General features: G+C 37.9%; 1 protein-coding gene across 1 annotated transcript in view; it reads right to left on the reverse strand.

The window, feature by feature from the left end:
- The window catches only part of DNAH12 (dynein axonemal heavy chain 12), a 229,191-nt gene that overhangs the window by 189,600 nt on the left and 25,513 nt on the right, over positions 1 to 14,078 (reverse strand). The window contains exons 4-5 of the mRNA XM_060021479.1: positions 5,668 to 5,749; positions 5,440 to 5,466 (exon numbers count right to left, since the gene is read on the reverse strand). Coding sequence (XP_059877462.1) covers positions 5,440 to 5,466; positions 5,668 to 5,749 — 109 coding nt within the window. The remainder of the gene's footprint in view (positions 1 to 5,439; positions 5,467 to 5,667; positions 5,750 to 14,078) is intronic.

Consider the following 14,078-nt stretch of genomic DNA (forward strand, 5'->3'; position numbering starts at 1 on the left):
ATGATCCTTTGTATTTCTGCAGTGTCAGTTGTTACTTCTCCTTTTTCATTTCTAATTTTATGTATCTGAGTCCTCTCTCTTTTTTTCTTGATGAGTCTGGCTAATGGTTTATCAATTTTGTTTATCTTCTCAAAGAACCAGCTGTTAGTTGTATTGATCTTTGCTGTTATTTCCTTCATTTCTTTTTCATTTATTTCTGATCGGATCTTTATGATTTCTTTCCTTCTGCTAACTTTGGGTTATTTTTCTTCTTCTTTCTCTAATTGCTTTAGGTGCAAGGGTGGGTTGTTTATTAGAGATGTTTCTTGTTTCTTGAGGTAGGATTGTATTGCTATAAACTTCCCTCGTAGAACTGCTTTTGCTGCATCCCATAGGTTTTGGTCATTGTGTTTTCATTGTCATTTGTTTCTAGCTACTTTTTGATTTCCTCTTTGATTTCTTCAGTGATCTCTTGCTTATTTAGTTGTGTACTGTTTAGCCTCCATGTGTTTGTATTTTTTACAGATTTTTTCCTGTAATTAATATCTAGTCTCATAGTGTTGTGGTTGGAAGATACTTGATACGGTTTCAATTTTCTTAAATTTACCAAGGCTTGATTTGTTACCCAAGATATGCTCTATCCTGGAGATTGTGCCATGAGCACTTGAGAAGAAAGTGTATTCTGTTGTTTTTGGATGAAATGTCCAATAAATGTCAATTAAGTCCATCTTGTTTAATGTATCATTTAAAGTTTGTGTTTCCTTACTTATTTTCATTTTGGTTGATCTTTTCATTGGTGAAAGTGGGCTGTTAAAGTCCCCTACTATGATTGTGTTACTGTCAATTTCCCCCTTTATGGCTGTAAGCATTTGCCTTATGTATTGAGGTGCTCCTATGTTGGGTGCATAAATATTTACAATTGCTACATCTTCTTCTTGGATTGACCCCTTGATCATTACGTAGTGTCCTTCTTTGTGTCTTGAAATAGTCTTTATTTTAAGTCTCTTTAGTCTGATATGAGAATTGCTACCCCAGCTTTCTTTTGATTTCCATTTGCATGGAATTTCTTTTTCCATCCCCTCACTTTCAGTCTGTATGTGTTCCTAGGTCTGAAGTGTGTCTCTTGTAGACAGCATATATATGGGTCTTGTTTTTGTATCCATTCAGCCAGTCTATGTCTTTTGGTTGGAGCATTTAATCCATTTACATTTAAGGTAGTTACTGATATGTATGTTCCTATTACCATTTTCTTAATTGTTTTGGGTTTGTTATTGTAGGTCTTTTCCTTCTCTTTTGTTTCCTGCCTAGATACATTCCTTTAGCATTTGTTGTAAAGCTGGTTTGGTGGTGCTGAATTCTTTTAGCCTTTGCTTGTCTGTAAAGGTTTTACTTTCTCTGTCGAATCCGAATGAGATCCTTGCTGGGTAGAGTAATCTTGGTTGTAAGTTTTTCCCTTTCATCACTTTAAATATGTCCTGCCACTCCCTTCTGGCTTGCAGAGCTTCTGCTGAAAGATCAGCTGTTAACCTTATGGGGATTCCCTTGTATGTTACTTGTTGTTTTTCCCTTGCTGCTTTTAATATTTTTTCTTTGTATTTAATTTTTGATAGTTTGATTAATATCTGTCTTGGTGTGTTTCTCTTTGGATTTATCCTGTATGGGACTCTCTGCGCTTCCTGGACTTGATTGACTGTTTCCTTTCCCATATTAGGGAAGTTTTCAACTATAATCTCTTCAAATATTTTCTCAGTCCCTTTCTTTGTCTCTTCTTCTTCTGGGACCCCTATAATTTGAATGTTGGTGGGTTTAATGTTGTCCCAGAGGTCTCTCAGTCTCTCCTCAATTCTCTTCATTCTTTTTCTTTATTCTGCTCTACAGTAGTTATTTCCACCATTTTATTTTCCAGGTCACTTATCCGTTCTTCTGCCTCAATTATTCTGCTATTGGTCCCTTCTAGAGAATTTTTAATTTCATATATTGTGTTGTTCATCATTGTTGGTTTGCTCTTTAGTTCTTCTAGGTCCTTGTTAAATGTTTCTTGTATTTTCTCCATTCTATTTCCAAGATTTTGGATCATTTTTACTATCATTACTCTGAATTCTTTTTCAGGTAGACTGCCTATTTCCTCTTCATTTCTTTGGTCTGGTGGGTTTTTACCTTGCTCCTTCATCTGCTGTGTGTTTCTCTCTTTTCTCATTTTGCTTAACTTATTGTGTTTGGGGTCTCCTTTTCACAGGCTGCAGGTTCGTAGTTCCTGTTGTTTTTTGTGTCTGCCCCCAGTGGGTAAGCTTGGTTCAGTGGGTTGTGTAGGCTTCCTGGTGGAGGGGACTGGTATCTGTGTTCTGGTGGATGAGTCTGGATCTTGTCTTTGTGGTGGGCAGGGCCGAGTCCAGTGGTGTGTTTTGGGGTGTCTGTGGCATTATTATGATTTGAGGCAGCCACTCTGCTAATGGGTGGTGTTGTGTTTCTGTCTTGCTAGTTGTTTGGCATAGTGTTTCCAGCACTGTAGCTTGCTGGTCATTGAGTGGAGCTGGGTCTTAGCGTTTAGATGGAGATCACTGGGAGAGCTTTCACCATTTGATATTACATGGAGCCGGGAGATCTCTGGTGGACCAATGTCCTGAGCTCAGCTCTCCCACCTCAGAGGCATAGGCCTGACACCCAGCTGGAGCACCAAGACCCTGTCAGCCACATGGCAACAACAACTCTGTCAATATGTCTTCATCAACCATATGAGCAATGCCAATGTGGGACCCAGTACCATTCACTTGGTGGAAGAATTCTGGGTTCAGGCAGGGGACAGGCACATTGCAGGTGATATCTGGATATTGCTTGACACTTTACAGACTGTTCTCAATAGATTTCCCTTCTTTGCTGAGCTTCAAAGCTTCCAAGATATTGGGAGCTGGGAAGTGAAAGGCAGAGGGAGGGAGCACAGGACAGGAGCAGCCCCTGGGCGTTTGCCCATGGGAGTGGCTGCCTCTGTGGTCTTTTTGATGGTAGTCATTTTGACAGGTGTGAGGTGATATCTCATTGTGGTTTTTGATTTCATTTCTCTGATGAATGAATGATAAATGAATGTTGAGCATCTTTTCATGTGCTTGTTAGCCATCTGTATGTCTTCTTTAGAAAAATGTCTATTCAGGTCTTCTGCCCATTTTTTAATTGGGTTATTTGTTTTTTTGACATTAAGTTAGTTGTATGAGCTGTTTATATACCTTGGATACTAACCCTTTATCAGTCATATGATTTGCAAATATTTTCTCCCATTCAGTAGGTTGCCTTTTCATTTTGTTGATGGTTCTGCTGTGCAAAAGCTTTCAAGTTTAATTAGGTCCAATTCATTTATTTTTGCTTTTGTTTTCTTTGCCTTAGGAGACCAATCCAAAAAAAGTATTGCTACAATTTATGTCAAAAAGTATTCTGCCTATGTTACCTTCTAGGAGTTTTATGGTTTCCAATCTTACATTTAGGTCCTTAATATGGATTGTGCTTTTGATGTCACGTCTAAGAATTCTTGGCCAAGTCCTAGATTTTCTTCTAAAAGTTTTAAAATAATTTTGTTTTACATTTAAATCTATGATCAATTTTTAGTTAATTTTTGTACAATAGGCAAAGTTTAGGCTGAGGTTTGGGGTTTTTGTTGTTTATTTCTTTTGTTATTTATGGTTGTCCTATTGCTCTACCCCATTTGTTGAAAAGATTATCCTTTTTCCATTGAACTGACTTTTGCACCTTTGTCAAAAATCAGTTGGCTGTAGCTGAGTGTGTCTATTTCTGAGTCATCTATTCTGTTCTACTGATACATGTGTTCAATTATTTAAAAGTAAAAAGTTTTTAAAAGTCAGCTGAAGGTCTAGCGAGAGAAATATTGAAAAAATATCCTTTGGGTTTGGAAACTACTGGTCATTGGTGACATTTATGATGAAGTGGTGGAGTTCCTAGAAGCCAGATTGCCAAGGCAGTGGGTTTAAGAGTGAATTACTGTTTCATACCCAGCTACCTATTTTAGATTGTAAGACACTAAAGGCAAAAACTATGGAGGAAGGATGAGGATGCTAAACACATACACACAAAAATATCTTGCAGTTCACCCAGCCTCACATTAAATATTTATAAATGTTTGGGGGTTGTTTTATATCAGTTCTTACATCTAGTAAAGAGGCAAATCCACAGCCCAAGTCTCCGGAAAAGTTGGGAGGCAGAGGGAGGAGGAGGAGGAGTATTTTAAAAAGACAAAAAACTTGGATTAGCTAAAATGAGATTCTTCCAAAGAGCCTCAGTCAGTAGGAAGGTATCCTTAGCCCTCTATCCCAAGAGGGAACTTCAAGGGTTCTAGAAAGCCTGTACCCCCATCTGGTAATATGCTGCATAAATTCTTCTTTTGTGTAACCAGCTCCATAACTTTCCATATCCTTTGCTGTTAAGGAGATTTTACATGTTTTCATCTTTCCAACAATCACATCACAGTCCCATGTTGTCACCCATGCAGTCAGTGTCTTTTTTTTTTTAATCTCTATCATCTAGCATGTGGGTGGCACACAGTGGATTCAAAATAAGCAGTCATCATTATATCAACATCAAGACAATGAAAAGGGAGATGTATTTTCCTTTATAACTACCACTTTGGATATTTTTTTTCAGTTCTTTGGAATAACAACAAAAATATTTACAATTAATCCTCAAATAATGAATAGCAACAAAAATGTAACTCTTAAAACCTGTATAGGGGCTTCCTTGGTGGTGCAGTGGCTGAGCGTCTGCCTGCCAATGCAGGGGACACGGGTTCGTGCCCTGGTCTGGGAAGATCCCACATGCCATGGAGCGGCTGGGCCCGTGAGCCATGGCCGCTGAGCCTGAGCATCCGGAGCCTGTGCTCCACAACGGGAGAGGCCACAACAGTGAGAGGCCCGCGTACCACAAAAACAAACAAACAAACAAAAAACCTGTATTGTCGGGCCTTCCCTGGTGGCGCAGTGGTTAAGAATCCGCCTGCCAATGCAGGGGACACGGGTTCGAACCCTGGTCCAGGAAGATCCTACATGCCGTGGAGCAACTAAGCCCATGCACCACAACTACTGAGCCTGCGCTCTAGAGCCCATGAGCCACAACTACGGAGCCCGCGTGCCACAACTACTGAAGCCTGTTTGCCTAGAGTCCGTACTCTGCAACAAGAGAAGCCACCGCAATAAGAAGCCACGCACTGCAACGAAGAGTAGCCCCTGCTCTCTGCAACTAGATAAAACCCGTGTGCAGCAATGAAGACCCAATGCAGCCAAAAATAAATAAATAAAACCTGCATTGTCATCATGGCACGCATGTACCTTTGGCAGAGAAAATAATGTTTCTAAATTTCTTTCTTCTCTAGGATGGAATTTAGCAGGTGGTCTTAGAAGGAGCTACTCTGTAACAATTTGTTTGAACATTTTCAAAGCAAGAAATATAAAAAATTGAACTCACTCCTTTCTTTTTAATTTCACTGGTCATCTGTCAAAAGCAAACAAACAAGACATAATTAAATCAAGAAGAAAGTTTTTAAAGTAATTTTAAATTTTTTAAATCAAAAATATAAATAGTTTTAAATATATGTATTATTCTTTAAAAAATACTAGTTATATTGAGACTGATTTAAAATAAGAGTTAAAATAGTATAAAGATACACTTTTTAAAGAGAAAATATAAACCTACAGTTGGAGGATAATCTGGCTCTGGTGATGAAGGTGTTCTTTTATCCAATGTTCTGGCTAAATTTCGTTTGGCTCCTTCAATTCTGAAATTTATAGTTAGAACAATGTATGACTTTCTTGAATATAACATTAAGATATATTATTAAAACATAACAATTTGAACATTTTTTCAACTATACTTGAAGAAGAGATATTCAAGAGTTCTTTACCTTACTGAATTTTCTGTAAGAAATAAATCTCAATTGCCATTATCAATGAGTCCTAATATTCAAATTATTCATGTGTAATATAAAAGGAGACTAAAAATAATAATCAATAATGTTCAATTATAACATGACAATTTTTAAGTTAATCCTGATGCATGTGGGCCCTTATGTATGTGTTATCTCTGTTCAAATGCCACACTGTCAGAGAAGACTACCCTTACCCCTTACATTAAGTAGCACTTCCTTCACTATCCATCCCTTTTATCCTCACTTACCTTGCTTCATAGTACTTACCACCATTTGACATACTATATGTTGTAGACCGTTTTATTCATTGCCTTATCCCAATGCTCAGAATAGTACCTGCTACATAGTAGGTGCTCAATAAAAAGTTGTGAATGTAGGAATTTATCATCCATAAAATATAATTTCTTCTTTAAATAAAATTATATCATCATATAATCTGTTCATCTGTCACCAAATACTTACTGAATGTTTATATTCTGCAAGATACCCTACTAGGTTTTTTTTTTTTGGAAAGTACCTTTTCTTTTTTTAAATTTAATTATTTTTATTTGTGGCTGCGTTGGGTCTTCGTTGCTGCTCATGGGCGCTACTCTTCATTGCAGTGCACGGGCTTCTCATTGTAGTGGCTTCTTTTGTTGCAAAGCCTGGGCTCTAGGCACGCAGGCTTCAGTAGTTGCGACACGCAGGCTCAGTAGTTGTGGCCCGTGGGCTCTAGAGCGCAGGCTCAGTAGTTCTGGCAAACGGGCTTAGTTGCTCCATGGCATGTGGGATCTTCCCGGACCAGGGATCGAACCCATGTCCCCTGCATTGGCAGGCGGATTCTTAACCACTGCGCCACCAGGGAAGTCCCTACTAGGTTTTATTAAAACATAGCAGCAACAAATTTCAAGGAATTTATAAACTGAAAGTGTAGGAAGATAAGATCAGAGTGCCATATAAAAAGTATGGGAGGGCTTCTCTGGTGGCGCAGTGGTTGAGAGTCCGCCTGCCGATGCAGGGGACACGGGTTTGTGCCCCGGTCCGGGAAGATCCCACATACCGTGGAGCAGCTGGGCCCGTGAGCCATGGCCGCTGAGCCTGTACATCCAGAACCTGTGCTCTGCAATGGGAGAGGCCACGACAGTGAGAGGCCCACGTACCGCAAAAAAGAAAAAAAAAAAACGTATGGGACCCTGATGGTTCAGAGGAGGGACAAGTTCACTTCCACCTGAAGGTATATTTGAAGGTTATGTGAACAAGTTAGCATTTGCAATAAGCTTGAAATGAAGAAGAGGATCTCAGTTGGAGATGTGGCTTTCCTGGGCAGATGGATCTGAAAAGATAAAGGCCCTAAGAAACAGAGAGACAAGGGAACAATCAAAGGCAAAAATTGAAAATAAGGAGTTGTCCAATCTGCTCAGAAGTTATGGAACGAGATGGAGATAAGTTTGGAGAAGTGGACTGGAATATCTAGCTAAGGGTCTCAAATAGCAAGCTTTTTTATTAGTAGACAATGGGGAGTCACTAAGAGTTTTTAAGCATGAGAACATTTTTAGAAAGACAAATCTACCAGTTGGTAAAGTCTAAATACGCTAGAAGAGATGGCCAAAGCAGAAAGTATACAAGGGAAAGAAAAGAGACTTAAGAAAGAAGATTGAAGGATGTCAAGCGTGACAGGAATGAGGAAGAACAACTGAAGGAGGCAAAGGAGACATGGTCAGAGGCAAAAGGAGAACTAAAAGGAATTTGAAGGGAAGGATGGCCCCCAGAACAATAAAGGCATAAACTAGTAAATGCCATAAAGAAAAAGATCATGTCTGTTTTGCTCACCGATCTATCCATAGCACTTAGATAGTGTCCATCAAGGTCAATAAATATCTGTAGAATGAATGATCAGAATAGTGGATGTGGAAAAGATTCTGCATATCTAGTTCAGTACTTTCTTTAATGCATGAATACTCTCAAAAATTTCAAGTTGTACCCCAGGATGGGTGAGGGGAGATGACATTCATCACTTTCTGAGGTAGCTAAATTTATTGTCAGCTAGCTCATATTCTTCGAAATAAATTTCTAGAGTTGTATCCTTTTAAATTATATTCTCTGGAGCTATATAAAAAAGTCACATTCCTCTTCTTTGTTACCCTTCCAAAACTTAGTAATACCTATCCAGTTCCTTTGACCATTCCTGTCAATAAAAGTTACCATTTATGGTGAGTTTCTGACGTTCTAGGCATTGGCATAAGATCTTTATATGCATGGATCTCATTTAACTCTCACAGAAATCCTAAGAGGTAACCATTATTATAATATTATCCCCATCTTACAGATGGGAAGATGAGGATAAGCAAAGTTACTTGACTTGCCAAATTCACATTAATAAGCTGTAGAGATGGGATATGAACTCAGGCCTGTCTAAACTCCTCCCCATTAAGCAAATCAGTTCCCTTCAAATTAGGTAGTTTCAAAATTCCTCACTCTCATTGGTAGCTATAATGGTTTAGCAACATCCATCTTATAGTGTGACCCCAGAATTCCAGATGTTGCTTGACCAATGGAGGGTGAAAATTTTCTCTCCCACATTCTAGACATTCTTCATTTATTAAAAGAGACTAAGACTGAATTAGCTTTTATGAGTAGCCTCATTTCCCTGTTGTGCCTTACTGAGCTTGACTAAATCAAAATTAAAACACGATGACACAAAACCTATGGGATGCAGCAAAAGCTGTTTTAAGAGGGAAGTTTATAGCAATACAATCTCACCGCAGGAAACAAGAAAAATCTCAAATAAACAATCTAACCCTACACTTAAAACAACTAGAGAAAGAAGAACAAAGAAAACCCAAAGTCAGTAGAAGGAAAGAAACCATAAATATCACAGCAGAAATAAATGAAATAGAAATGAAGAAAACAATAGCAAAGATCAATAAAACTAAAAGCTAGTTCTTTGAGAAGATAAATAAAATTGATAAACCCTTAGACAGACTCATCAAGAAAAAAAGGTAAAGGATGCAAATCAATAAAATTGGAAATGAAAAAGGAGAAATCACAACTGACACTGCAGAAATACAAAGGATTATAAGACACTACTACAAAAAACTATATGCCAATAAAATGGACAACCATGAAGAAATAGACAAACTCTTGGAAAGGTACAATTTTCCAAGACTGACCAGGAAAAATTAGAAAATATAAACAGACATATCACAAGTAATGAAATTGAAACCATAATTTAAAATATTCCAAAAAACAAAAGTCCAGGACCAGATGGCTTCACAGGCGAATTCTATCAAACATTTAGAGAAGAGCTAATACAGATCCTTCTCAATCTCTTCTAAAAAATTGCAGCAGGAGAAACACTCCCAAATTCGTTCTACAAAGCAACCATCACCCAGAAAAAGATATCAAAAAAAACAAGATTAAAGACCAATATCACTGATGAACATAGATGTAAAAATCCTGAACAAATTACTAGCAAACAGAATCCAACAACACATTAAATGGATCATACACCGTGATCAAGTGGGATTTATTCCAGGGATGCAAGGATTTTTCAATATACGCAAATAAGTCAATGTGATACACCACATTAACAAATTAAGGAATAAAAACCATATGATCATCTCAATAGATGCAGAAAAAGCTTTCAACAAAATTCAACACCCATTTGTGATAAAAATTCTCCAGAAAATGGGCATGGGGGAACCTACCTCAACATAATAAAGGCCATATATGACAAACCCACAGAGAGCATGATTCTCAATGGTGAAAAACTGAAAGCATTTCCTCTAAGATCAGGAACAAGACAAGGATGTCCACTATCGCCACTCTATTCAACATAGCTTTGGAAGTCCTAGCCACAGCAATCAGAGAAGAAAAGGAAACAAAGGCAATCCAAATTGGAAAAGAAGAAGTAAAACTGTCACTGTTTGCTGATGACGTGATACTATACATAGATAATCCTAAAGATGCCACCAGAAAACTACTACAACTAATCAATGAATTTGGTAAGGTTGCAGGATACAAAATTAAGTCACAGAAATCTCTGGCATTCCTATAAACCAACAATGAAAAATCAGGAAGAGAAGGAAACACTCCCATTTACCACTGCAACAAAAGAATAAAATACCTAAGAGTAAACCTGCCTAAGGTGGCAAAACACTTGTACTCAGAAAACTATAACACACGGATGAAAGAAAACAAAGATGACATAAACAGACGGAGAATATATCATGTTCTTGGATTGGAAGAATCAATATTGTGAAAATGACTATACTACCCAAAGCAATCTACAGATTCAATGCAATCCCTATCAAACTACCAATGGCATTCTTCACAGAAGTAGAACAAAAAAATTTACATTTTGTATGGAAACACAAAATACCCCGAATAGCCAAAGCAATCTTGAGAAAGAAAAACAGAGTTGGAATCAGGCGCCCTGACTTCAAACTATACCAAAAAGCTACAATAATTAAGACAGTATGGTACTGGCACAAAACAGAAATATAGGTCAATGGTACAAGATAGAATGCCCAGAGATAAACCCATGCACATATGGGCACCTAATTTATGACACAGGAGGCAAGAACATACAATGGAGAAAAGGCAGCCTCTTCGATAAGTGGTGCTGGGAAAACTGGACAGCTACATATAAAAGAATGAAATTAGAACACTCCCTAACACCATACACAGAAATAAACTCCAAATGGATTAAAGACTTAATAAGACCAGACGCTATGAAACTCTTAGAGGAAAATATAGGAAAAACACTCTTTGACACAAACCACAGCAAGATCTTTTTTGACCCACCTTCTAGAGTAACAGAAATAAAAACAAAAATAAACAAATGGGACTTAAAAGCTTTTGCAGAGCAAAGGAAACCATCAACAAGACCAAAAGACAACCCTCAGACTGGGAGAAAATATTTTCAAATGAAACAACAGACAAAGGATTAAACTCCAAAATATACAAACAGCTCATGGAGCTCAATACCAAAAAAACAAACAAGCCAATTGAAAAATGGGTGGAAGACCTAAATAGACATTTCACCAAGGAAGACATACAGATGGCCAAGAAGCACATGAAAAGATGTTCCACATCACTAATTATCACAGAAACGCAAATCAAAACTACAATGAGGTTTTTTTTTGTTTTTTACATCTGTACCTTTTTCTTTTTTTAACATCTTTATTGGACTATAATTGCTTTACAATGGCGTGTTAGTTTCTGCTTTAAAACAAAGTTAATCTGTTATACATATACATATGTCCCCATATCTCTTCCCTCTTGCGTCTCCCTCCCTCCCACTCTCCCTTTCCCACCCCTCTAGGTGGTCACAAAGCACCGAGCTGATCTTGCTGGGCTACACGGCTACTTCTCACTAGCTATCTATTTTACATTTGGTAGTGTATATATGTCGATGCTACTCTCTCACTTTGTCCCATCTTACCCTTCACCCTCCCCTTATCCTCAAGTCCATTCTCTAGTAGGTCTGCATCTTTATTCCCGTCTTACCCCTAGGTTCTTCATGACCTTTTTTTTCTTGTTTAGATTCCACATATATGTGTTAGCATATGGTATTTGTTTTTCTCTTTCTGACTTACTTCACTCTGTATGACAGACTCTAGGTCCATCCACCTCACTACAAATAACTCAATTTCATTTCTTTTCATGACTGAGTAATATTTCATTGTATATATGTGCCACATCTTCTTTATCCATTCATCTGTTGATGGACACTTAGGTTGCTTCCAAGTGGATGGGTATTGTAAACAGAGCTGCAATGAACATTGTGGTACATGACTTATTTTGAATTACGGTTATCTCAGGGTATATGCCCAGTAGTGGGATTGCTGGGTCATATTGCTGGCGGTTCTACTGTTAGATTTTTAAAGAACCTCCATACTGTTCTCCATAGCGGCTGTATCAATTTACATTCCCACCAACAGTGCAAGAGGGTTCCCTTTTCTCCACACAATCCACAGCATTTATAGTTTGTAGATCTTTTGATGATGGCCATTCTGAACGAAGTGAGATGATATCTCATTGTACTTTTGATTTGCATTTCTCTAATGATTAATGATGTTGAGCATTCTTTGAAGTGTTTGTTGGTAATCTGTATATCTTCATTGGAGAAATGTCTATTTAGGTCTTCTGCCCATTTTTGGATTGGATTGTTTGTTTTTTTGATATTCAGCTGCATGAGCTGCTTGTATATTTTGGAGATTAATCATTTGTCAGTTGCTTCATTTGCAAATATTTTCTCCCATTCTGAGGGTTGTCTTTTGGACTTGTTTATGGTTTCCTTTGCTGTGAAAAACCTTTGAAGTTTCATTAGGTCCCATTTGTTTATTTTTGTTTTTATTTCCATTTCTCTAGGAGGTGGGTCAAAAAGGATCTTGCTGTGATTTATGTCATAGAGTGTTCTGCCTATGTTTTCCTCTAAGAGTTTGATAGTTTCTGGCCTTACATTTAGATCTTTAATCCATTTGGAGTTTATTTCTGTGTATGGTGTTATGGAGTGTTCTAATTTCATTCTTTTGTATGTAGCTGTCCAGTTTTCCCAGCACCACTTATTGAAGAGGCTGTCTTTTATCCCCTGTATATTCTTGCCTCCTTTATCAAATATAAGGTGACCATATGTGCGTGGGTTTATCTCTGGGCTTTCTATCCTGTTCCATTGATCTATATTTCTGTTTTTGTGCCAGTACCATACTGTCTTGATTACTGTAGCTTTGTAGTATATAGTCTGAAGTCAGGGAGCCTGATTCCTCTAGCTCCATTTTTCTGTCTCAAGATTGCTTTGGCTATTCAGGGTCTTTTGTGTTTCCATACAAATTGTGAATTTTTTTGTTCTAGTTCTGTGAAAAATGCCAGTGGTAGTTTGATAGGGATTGTATTGAATCTGCAGATTGCTTTGGGTAGTAGGGTCATTTTCACAATGTTGATTCTTCCAATCCAAGAACATGGTATATCTCTCCATCTATTTGTATCATTTTTAATTTCTTTCATCAGTGTCTTATAGTTTTCTTCACACAGGTCATTTGTCTCCTTAGGTAGGTTTATCCCTAGATATTTTATTCTTTTTGCTGCAATGGTAAATGGGAGTGTTTTCTTAATTTCACTTTCAGATTTTTCATCATTAGTGTATAGGAATGCAAGAGATTTCTGTGCATTAATTTTGTATCCTGCAACTTTACCAAATTCATTGATTAGCTCTAGTAGTTTTCTGGTGGTATCTTTAGGATTCTCTATGTATAGCATCATGTCATCTGCGAACAGTGACAGTTTTACTTCTTTTTATTCAATTTGTATTCCTTTTATTTTTTTCTTCTCTGATTGCCATGGCTAGGACTTCCAAAGCTATGTTGAATAACAGCAGTGAGAGTGGACATCCCTGTCTTGTTCCTGATCTTAGAGGAAATGCTTTCAGTTTTTCACCATTGAGGATGATGTTGGCTGTGGGTTTGTCATATATGGCCTTTATTATGTTGAGGAAAGTTCCCTCTATGCCTACTTTTTGGAGGGTTTTTTTCATAAATGGGTGTTGAATTTTGTCAAAAGCTTTCTCTGCATATATTGAGATGATCATATGGTTTTTCTCCTTCAATTTGTTAATATGGTGTATTACATTGATTGATTTGTGTATACTGAAAAATCTTTGCATTCTTGGGATAAACCCCAGTTTATCGTGGTGTATGATCCTTTTAATGCGCTGTTGGATTCTGTTTGCTAAGTATTTTGTTCAGGATTTTTGTATCTATGTTGATCAGTGATATTGGCCTGTAGTTTTCTTTCTTTGTGACATCTTTGTCTGCTTTTGGTATCAGGGTGATGGTGGCCTCGCAGAATGAGTTTGGGAGTGTTCCTACCTCTGCTATATTTTGGAAGAGTTTGAGAAGGATATGTGTTAGCTCTTCTCTAAATGTATGACAGAATTTGCCTGTGAAGCCATCTGGTCCTGGGCTTTTGTTTGTTGGAAGATTTCTTTTTTTTTCTTTGTGGTACGTGGGCCTCTCACTGTTGTGGCCTCTCCCTTTGCAGAGCACAGGCTCCAGACATGCAGGCTTAGCGGTCATGGCTCACGGGCCCAGCCGCTCCACGGCATGCAGGATCTTATGGACCGGGGCACAAACCCGTGTCCCCTGCATCGGCAGGTGGACTCTCAACCACTGCGCCACCAGTGAAGCCCTGTTGGAAGATT

Source organism: Delphinus delphis, chromosome 10 (assembly GCF_949987515.2).
Source record: "Delphinus delphis chromosome 10, mDelDel1.2, whole genome shotgun sequence".
NCBI classification, from domain to species: domain Eukaryota; kingdom Metazoa; phylum Chordata; class Mammalia; order Artiodactyla; family Delphinidae; genus Delphinus; species Delphinus delphis.